Genomic DNA, 10,000 nt, shown 5'->3' with positions numbered 1-10,000 from the left:
AGAACATCAGGAAATAAAATGTGCTGCTCCATTTCATTAGCAGCAGCATTAGCATTCAGTGTTTCAACATTAGCATGTTAACTGATGTGGTGTAAATGTAAAACAAGACCCTTCAAGACCCTTCTTTTAAAAAAGAATGAACTTTGTGGTGAACTGATGGCATGATGTAACACTGAGTAGAAACACATGATCTGTGGTGTTCTTCTACATGATGAAGTTCTACACATGACCTTAGAACAGATTGTCTGTAATTACTGTGTAAAATACAGTCATTCCATCCTGAAAGTGTGTGTTTTTACACTCGTCTATGATACAAACTGTATATTCCACACCTTTTCCCTTCAGTGACCCCTGTGTAGAAAAAAGAAAAAGCAGAAATAAAGGAAGATGATTAGAGAAGTTGATTGGGTGAGGAGATGCAGTGCTTCTGCTCCTAGTATCTGTTTCTGGCTCCAGTGTCTGTGGAGGAGAAGTTCATAGCAGCCACGGTTGGTGTTTTTCTATTCTGGGTGTTGTGGAAGGTGGAGGTTTGACAGAATGGACCTCTATGTTCCTGAGTCTGTTCCTGCAGACATGTGAATCTGTAGTAGTTAAACAGCCTTGTTCAAGCACAGACCTCCATATTCCACCATCATTTATCTGACTTTCAGGATCAGAGGGATTTACATTTACTGCATTTACATTACTGCCCTCATCCAGAGTGACTTACAGTCATCTCACTTATACAGCTGAGCACTTGAGGGTTAAGGGCCTTGCTAAAGGGCCCAGCAGTGGCAGTTTGGTGGTGCTGGGATTTGAACTTATGACCTTCTGATCAGAAGACCAACATCTTATCGACTGATCTCCCACTTCCCAACTGATTGCATGATCATGGTGCAGTGCAGGTTGAGATAAGAGCTGTGAGGTAGAGCAGTGCTGCTCTGGTTTTCTCTTTGTAGACAAACATCAGTGTTAATGCAGGAGCTGCAGGATACCAGTAGAGGAACATAGCAATTGGGTGGGAGAACCTCAGGAGGTTAAAATCAAATCATGCAGCTGCATTCTGGATGAGTTTTAGAGGTCAAATGTCCCTCAGAGGAAGAAAAAGTGCAAAGTTGTGTTCAGTCTCCAAATCAGAGAGTCATTTATTGAGATCATCATGTAGATAAATCATTTTTGATGAAATGCAGTTCAGGTTTGCTGGGATTAAATAATGAGATACCTGATCTGAGATCTGGCTGGAAACAAGAAAATCTGTAGGGGGAAGTTAAAAAATGAGTATCATCTTTATAGCAATGGTATAAAACCTGTGAGAAATTTTAATTAACCAAAATTTCAATATAAATAAAACTGAGACGAGAATTTGGAAATAAAAACATAAATAAATGGCAAGATCTTACGGTGGCCGAGAAGTGCAAAACACATTAATTCAATTCAATTCAATTAATTTTTATTTGTATTGCGCTTTTAACAATGAACATTTTCTCAAAGCAGCTTTACACAGATAATGTGGTGATTAAATGTAAATATGTTCTTTGTAAGTATGTTTGTCCCTGATGAGCAACTGTGGCAAGGAAAAACTCCCCGAGATGGCATAAGGAAGAAACCTTGAGAGGAACCAGACTCAAGAGGGAACCCATCCTCATCTGGGTTGCACCAAATGTCCATTTGAATCAGATATACAATGTTGCGGGGTACAGTGATGACGATCAGAAGCAAACTGCACTCCCGAGTCAGTGCAGCAGACCGCCGACACCAACTACAGTCCAATCCGTCCTCAAAAGCACCCGTTCTACTCCGGAATTACAGGGGCAGGAACAGTGGTCACTGGAACCTCAGGAGCATGTTTAACTCGACCGAGAGAGAGAGAGAGAGAGAGAGAGAGAGAGAGAGAGAGAGAAAGAAGGATATGGACTCCGGCAGTTTGGACTCCGGCAGGACTCGCTATGGCAGCATAACTAAAAGGGAGAACCAGAAGGTAACACAGACATGAGGATCTCTGGGATAAGAGACGACCCACCACACCACCGTCAACAAACCTGAGTGAACGTGTGAATGTGAGGGGACGACAGCATACAAATATACCAGTTCACCAAACACTCTATATCCATGCTCCCTCCAGATCTGAGCCTTTACCTAAGAAAAATCTACTGATAAAAGGCTTGACTAAATAAATAAGTTTTCAGCCTCGACTTGAACACTGAGACTGTGTCCGAGTCCCGAACACTGGTTGGAAGGCTGTTCCATAACTGTGGGGCTTTATAAGAGAAACATCTGCCCCCTGCTGGAGTCTTCATTATTTCAGGCAGATAGCCCGCACCTTTTGATCTAAGTAGGCATGGAGGGTCATACTGGTACAGAAGTTCACTCAGATACTGCGGTGCGAGACCGTTAAGTGATTTATACGTCAGTAGTAGTATTTTATAATCAATGCGAGATTTGATTGGGAGCAGTGTAGACTGATTAAAACAGGGCTGATGTGCTCATATTTCCTAGATCTAGTAAGGACCCTTGCTGCTGCATTCTGGACTAACTGAAGCTTATTTATGCACTTACTCGCACACCCAGACAGTAAAGCGTTACAGTAGTCTAATCTAGAAGTAACAAAAGCATGAACTAGTTTTTCTGCCTCCTGTAACGACATCATATTTCTAATTTTAGCAATATTTCTAAGGTGAAAGAAGGGATCCCGGTGACATTATTCACGTGAGACTCAAAGGAAAGACTCGGGTCAATAATCACACCAAGGTCTTTGACAGCCGTACATGCTGAAACAGAAACACCATCTAGAGATGCTACGCAATCTGAAAGTTTGCTTCTAGCTGCATGTGGTCCTAATAAAAGTACTTCCGTCTTATCTGAGTTGAGCAGAAGAAAGTTATTAAGCATCCACTGTCTAATGTCCTTTACACACTCCTCAACATTGTTAAGCTGATCTCTCTCATCTGGCTTTGCTGAAATATACAGTTGTGTATCATCAGCATAGCAATGGAAGCGAATCCCATGTTTATGAATGATTTCACCAAGAGGCAGCATATATACAGAGAAAAGCAGTGGGCCTAAGACAGATCCTTGAGGAACACCAAACTTTACCTCATAGAGTTTGGAGAACTCACCATTTACAGTGCCCTCCACAATTATTGTTTAAGATGTGGTCGTGGACTTCTAAAAATTCTCCTTTTTTTTAAAACAACATAGAACCCAAATGCAAAAAAAAAGAAAAATCCAACCTTTCATTTAAGTACATAACTTTGGTGGTAAAAAAAATCATACATTTAGAAAAAAAAATAAAAAAATCGAAATCATATGTCCCACAATTATTGGCACCCCTAACAATTCCTCTGAAAAATTTAATTGTTTTTTTTTTTTTTTATATATTTTTCTGTAGTTGCTAAGGTTGGTCAGGGTATCTAGGGACTTTTAATTAGTAATTCATGATTTCCTGTTTCCTGGGGTATAAATATGACATGACACAGAGGCCTAATTCTCTTACCCATTTGTCAACATGGCAAAGACAAGAGAACACACCATTCAAGTAAGGCAGATGTGTGTCGACCTTCATAAGTCAGGCAATGGCTACAAGAAAATAGCCACTCGCCTTAACTTGCCGGTATCTACAGTCAGAGGAATCATTAAGAAGTTTAAAACAACTGGAACAGTGACAAACAAGGATGGAAGAGGTCCCAAGTTTATCTTGCCACAACGCACAGTGAGGAGGATGGTAAGAGAAGTAAAAAAATTTCCCAAGCTCACCGTCACAGAATTGCATCAAAGAGTGGCATCTTGGGGTCACAGAGTCTCCAAAACAAACATCAGACGCTCTCTACATGCCAACAAGCTGTTTGGGAGGCATGCAAGGAAAAGCCTTTTCTCACTAACACTCACAAACGTAAACGTCTGGAGTTTGCTAAGCGGTACTGGGACTTCAACTGGGATCGTGTGCTTTGGTCAGATGAGACTAAGATTGAGCTTTTTGGCAACAAACACTCCAAGTGGGTCTGGCGTAAAACAAAAGATGAGTATGCCGAAAAGCACCTCATGCCCACCGTGAAGTATGGTGGAGGATCTGTGATGCTGTGGGCCTGTTTCTCTTCCAAAGGCCCTGGGAACCTTGTTAGGGTGCATGGCATTATGAACGCTTTGAAGTACCAGGATATTTTGAATAAAAACCTGATGGCCTCTGCCAGAAAGCTGAAGATGGGTCGTCATTGGGTCTTTCAGCAGGATAATGATCCAAAACATGTGGCAAAATCTACACAAAAGTGGTTCAGCAGTCACAAACTCAAGGTCCTCCCATGGCCATCTCAGTCCCCAGACCTCAACCCAATCGAAAACCTGTGGGGCGAGTGCATAAGAGAGGACCCAGGACACTGGATGATCTAGAAAGATTGTGCAAAAAAGAATGGTCAAAAATCCCTCTCTCTGTGTTCTCCAATCTTGTGAAATGTTATAGGAGGAGATTAAGTGCTGTCTTGTTGGCAAAAGGAGGTTGTACAAAGAATTAACATCAGAGGTGCCAATAATTGTGGAACACATTATTTCAAGTTTTTTTTTTTTTCTAAATGTTTTTTACCACCAAAGTAATGTACTTAAATAAAAGGTTGGATTTTTCTCTTTTTTTGCATTTGGGTTCTATGTTGTTTAAAAAAAAAGGAGAATTTTTTGAAGTCCACGACCACATCTTAAAAAGGGGTGCCAATAATTGTGGAGGGCACTGTACATCCACAAACTGATAGCGATCAGTCAAATGAGACCTGAGCCAAGAGAGAGCTGTTCCCTTTATTCCTACAACAGTCTCAAGTCTAGCAAGCAGTATAGTGTGATCAATGGTGTCAAAATTTCCGAATGGAAATTTACAGATCATTGGACAAGACACCTGTCAGTAAAGATATAAAGGTGAGTGACAGGTGTCTCGTCCAATGATCTGTAAGTTTCCATTCGCAAACTATACCTACCTTTTCCGGTTTGTCTGGCTTGTCGTTGTGGTTTTTGGATTTGTTGTTTTGTTTTTGGATTTGTTAATGTGTTTTGAACTTCTCGGCCACCGTAAGATCCATATCAAGTTGTGATTTTCACACACACAAACACACACACTCAGTCACACACACACACACACACACACACACACACACACACACACACACACACACACACCAACATCAGGTTTGCCTCTGCATAATATTTTTAAAAAGCCAAAAGTATCTGTATGGTGACTTGGTAAACATTATAAATTTAATATTATATATTTTTTTGTATTTCTTGATGTTGAACAGTTTACTCATACGTTTTACCACATACTTGCATGTGTGTGTGTGTGTGTGTGTGTGTGTGTGTGTGTGTGTGTGTGTGTGTGTGTGTCTTCCAGGCCCCAGGTCCATCAGACTGGTAGGTTCTGGAGGAGACTGTGCAGGAAGGCTGGAGGTTTTCCGCAGTGGTTCATGGGGAACAGTGTGTGATGACTCTTGGGGTATTGAGGATGCAGATGTGGTGTGCAGACAGCTGCAGTGTGGACGGGCCCTCAGTACCCTCACACCAGCCTGGTTTGGTCCTGGAACTGGGTCCATATGGCTGAATGAGGTGAAGTGTGAGGGGAATGAGACGTCCCTGTGGAACTGCAGATTTCAGCTGTGTGAAGAGGGTGAATGTGGACACCAGGAGGACGTAGGAGTCGTGTGCTCAGGTACAGTGTGATGACTGAGAATAAACCTGTTAAATATATTCAATATGTAGAAGTGTATAAATCATCCTTCTCCCACCAGAGTTTAAAGAGATCCGACTCACGGGGGGCTGTGAGGGGAATCTGGAAGTGTTCTACAATGGAACCTGGGGTAATGTGTGTCAAAATCAGATGAATGATGAAACAGTAAACATGGTGTGTCGAGAGCTGAACTGTGGAACAGGTAGAAGTCTGAAAAACACTGAAGCTCGAGTAAAATCTGCTCCTAACTGGCTGGATTATCTGAAGTGTAGAAAACGCGACTCTAATCTGTGGCAGTGTCCATCTTCACCCTGGGGACAGAACAGATGTGATAATAGTGATGAGGTGGCACATATTAACTGCACAGGTGGTCCACAAGGTACACAAGAACATTGCTCCTCATTTCCCTCTTAGAAACATTGATCAAGTAAAGATCTATAAAGAAAAGCTATTTGTTCTTCATTTGTATTTGTTAGTGACAGAAGATATTTTCTAATGTGTTGATAAAATAATTTATAGAAAATAACTTCCTCATATAACCATCCTGAGATCATCTGAACTTCTTCATATTACATAAAAAATTTAACTAACAGAGATTATTTCAATGAACCGAACCCAAAGCTGATCTTCCTGCTTAAAATTATTTTATTATTCATCAGTTCATAAATTTATTTATTTATTATACATGAAAGAAATCATTTCAGGATCTTCAGTAAATATAAGGTTTTATCTTCATGGTGTTGTATTGGGGTGTGTGACTGGAGATGTTATTCAGCGTTGGTGTGTTTCCTCATGTGTGGTGTGTGTGATGTAGAACACTGGTCTCTCAGGCTGAGTGGAGGAAAGGAAAGCTGCTCTGGGAGGTTGGAGGTGTATCATAACGCTACATGGGGCTTTATTTGTGATGATCAGTGGAACATCAGTAACGCTCAGGTGGTGTGCAGACAGCTGGGCTGTGGGTCGGCGCTGAGTGCTGATAGGTTTGGTCCTGGTGAAGGGACTGTCTGGCTGAACAGAGTGAAGTGTCGAGGGGATGAGATTCACCTGTGGGACTGTCATCATTCCCTGAAGAAACACACTGACTGCTCTCATGCTGGAGTCACCTGTGCAGGTCAGAGGGGTGTGCTAACTTTTCAGCATTCTGTCTCCACTCATTACACTTTTCTCCCAGGGTTAAAAACATACAATTTTAAATGGATTTCTGTTACAGACGTATCTGCATCCACCACTTCTACAACCAAATCAACAACAATCTCCACCACAACAGGTACAATATTACAATCTTCCTGTCCACCATTTTTCTACATCTTTATGAAAACACTGTCCTGTGGAGATTCTCTTCTATAATTTCATTTCAGCCAGAAGAACAGGAACATCACCTGTAGCTCCATCCACCCCTCCACTGGTTCTCTTTGTGTTGGGGACGCTGCTCTTCCTGGCCTTAGTGCTTCTGGTGGTACTGTTTTACCAGAACAGAGTGCTCAGGAGAGGTACAGCACATTCACACATTTTCTTTTCTGTTCAACATCAAATACATTTTATATCAAATTTATTATTATTATTATTATTATTATTATTATTATTATTATTATTATTATTATTATTATTATTATTATTATTATTATTAATCTCCACTCCCAGTGGTCTCTAAGAGGAGGCGTAAGACTCAGCCTGAGGCAGTCTATGAGGAGATCAACCACAGATACATCACTAGAAGAATCACGAGCTCCACTCAAAGAGGTGAGTGATATGTGGACTGTTCTACATCCCACTTATTGTATTCGATTTCAACTTGGAGCTGAAATTCACTGCCTGCAAATGATCAAATCCCTCAATACAAAATACACACTTCAGTACAAACTCAGTGATTAAAGTCTTATTTTTATATTTTACACAAAATCAGTGTGAATTTATTTCTTTACAACAAATCAGTCAAAATAAACAAAATGTGTGTGAGAGGAAATGTGCAGGTAAAGTACATGTGGTGTAGAGACACGATTCTGCTGATAAACATCTATTACAACTCGGGGTAGTGCAGATGCAAGTGTGTGTGTGTGTGTGTGTGTGTGTGTGTGTGTGTGTGTGTGTGTGTGTGTGTGTCTGTGTGTGTGTGTGTGTGTGTGTGTGTGTGTGTGTGTGTGTGTGTGATTTATAAAAATATATTAAAATAAAACAACATAAATGTGTATTGGTAGACAGTTACTGTATGTGTGTGTGTGTGTGTGTGTGTGTGTGTGTGTGTTTGTGCATACGTGTGTGTGTGTGTGTGTGTGTGTGTGTGTGTGTGTGTGTGTAACCTGTAAGTTACTCGACAGATGATTAGAAATAAACAATATATAATTTTTGTCTGAATCAGAGGATCAGACTCTCTCTCTCTCTCTCTCTCTCTCTCTCTCTCTCTCTCTCTCTCTCTCTCTCTCTCTCTCTCTCTCTCTCTCTCTCTCTCTCTCTCTCTCTCTCTCTCTGTCTGTGAGACACACAAAAAATATATATGTATATGAATATATGGGTGTAAAGTTTTATGAAAATTAGGCATGATTTTATAAAGAGTTTGTGTGTGTGTATGCTTTCCTGTACAGGTGCATTGCTTTCTCTTCTGTGTGTGTGTGTGTGTGTGTGTGTGTGTGTGTGTGTGTGTGTGTGTGTGTGTGTGTGTGTGTGTGAGAGAGAGAGAGAGAGAGAGAGAGAGAAATATAGACAGTCTGTGTGTTTGTGTGTGTGTGTGTGTGTGTGTGTGTGTGTGTGTGTGTGTGTGTGTGTGTATAACCACATAGGATAAAAATAACTAAATATCTGGGTGGAAATAAACAGTAGCATGAAAATACATAGTAATACCTTATAAGTGTGTGTGTGTGTGTCTTTCCTGTACAGGTGCATCCCCAATCCCTCACTGTGTGTGTGTGTGTGTGTGTGTGTGTGTGTGTGTGTGTGTGTGTGTGTGTGTGAGAGAGAGAGATTTATTACGAATATATTAAAACAAAAATAACATAAATCAGGTGTTAATGGAAACATCATGATATATATAATAATTATATATTAAATATTCTTAACTGAAACTAAAATAAATGTGTGTGTGTGTGTGTGTGTGTGTGTGTGTGTGTGTGTGTGTGACCTGTATGTTTCTGCACAAATGATCAGAATGGTGGGTCTTCATAAACCATGGTGGTTATTAAATGTCCTGATTAACACTTTACACTAAATGAGTGTGTTATTAATCTCTCTCTCTCTCTCTCTCTCTCTCTCTCTCTCTCTCTCTCTCTCTCTCTCTCTCTCTCTTTTTTAAACAAATGTGTATTAGTAGTTAGTTACTGTATGTGTGTGTGTGTGTGTGTGTGTGTGTGTGTGTGTGTGTGTGTGTGTGTGTGTGTGTGTGTAACCTGTATGTTTCTGCACAAATGATCAGAATGGTGGGTCTTCATAAACCATGGTGGTTATTAAATCAATTCATACCGGATCGGTCAAGATTCGGGTTACTAATGACCGACACAGCTATTGGAGGAGGTTCAGGATCCAGGATTGTGGTGTTAAAGTTTAAGACTTTATGCAGTAAAAATAAGGCAGTTCCATGGAGGTTGCAATAACACAGTCACACACAGTCTTGATAAACCCTCTTCAGCTACATGTGTAACGCCCACATTCCTCATTATTCTCTAAAAGTAGCATGTAATTCTTTATGACCGCTTTATGACCCTCTGTCTCGTCCACAACTTCAACTCTTGGCTGTCTGTTCTTCTGACACATTTACTCTTGATAAATCAGCCTTCAAGAATAAGAGATGTTGTGCTCATTACTGCTTCATTACTGCTGATTCTAATCACACATTCAGCACTTCCTTATATACCGACCATAATCACAGTGTTAATGATCAGTGTAATTACTGTAAACATATAAATGCTGTGGTGACCCCGTGTGTAATGCTGCATGATGGCACTGCTGGATTTGTAAGATTTGATTGGTGAATACGGGTGCGGTCGTTGAAATACTCGATTGTGTGGGTTTTGGAAGAATTAAATCATTTATAGACTCGTGCAAAATGGTCTTACTTTTTTTAATACACACACACACACACACACACACACACACACACACACACACACACAACCACAGTATATATGAATATATGGGTGTAAAGTTTTATGAAAATTAGGCATGATTTTATAAAGAGTTTGTGTGTGTGTATGCTTTCCTGTACAGGTGCATTGCTTTCTCTTCTGTGTGTGTGTGTAAGCCATTTAAGACATAAATAACTAAATATATGAGTGAAATGAACAGTAGCATTAAGATACCTAGTGATGCCACATAAAGTGTGTGTGTGTGCTTTCC

General features: G+C 40.4%; 1 protein-coding gene across 1 annotated transcript in view; it reads left to right on the top strand.

Moving 5' to 3' along the window:
- The window catches only part of LOC124401086 (scavenger receptor cysteine-rich type 1 protein M130-like), a 75,016-nt gene that overhangs the window by 45,464 nt on the left and 19,552 nt on the right, over positions 1 to 10,000 (top strand). The window contains exons 4-9 of the mRNA XM_046873068.1: positions 5,345 to 5,659; positions 5,739 to 6,056; positions 6,492 to 6,788; positions 6,888 to 6,944; positions 7,036 to 7,167; positions 7,319 to 7,417. Of these exons, the coding sequence (XP_046729024.1) occupies positions 5,345 to 5,659; positions 5,739 to 6,056; positions 6,492 to 6,788; positions 6,888 to 6,944; positions 7,036 to 7,167; positions 7,319 to 7,417 (1,218 nt within the window). The remainder of the gene's footprint in view (positions 1 to 5,344; positions 5,660 to 5,738; positions 6,057 to 6,491; positions 6,789 to 6,887; positions 6,945 to 7,035; positions 7,168 to 7,318; positions 7,418 to 10,000) is intronic.

This window comes from Silurus meridionalis, chromosome 18 (assembly GCF_014805685.1).
Source record: "Silurus meridionalis isolate SWU-2019-XX chromosome 18, ASM1480568v1, whole genome shotgun sequence".
NCBI classification, from domain to species: Eukaryota; Metazoa; Chordata; class Actinopteri; order Siluriformes; family Siluridae; genus Silurus; species Silurus meridionalis.
Note: the sequence above shows the minus strand (reverse complement) of the source record. Positions and strands in the feature narration are given on the sequence as shown.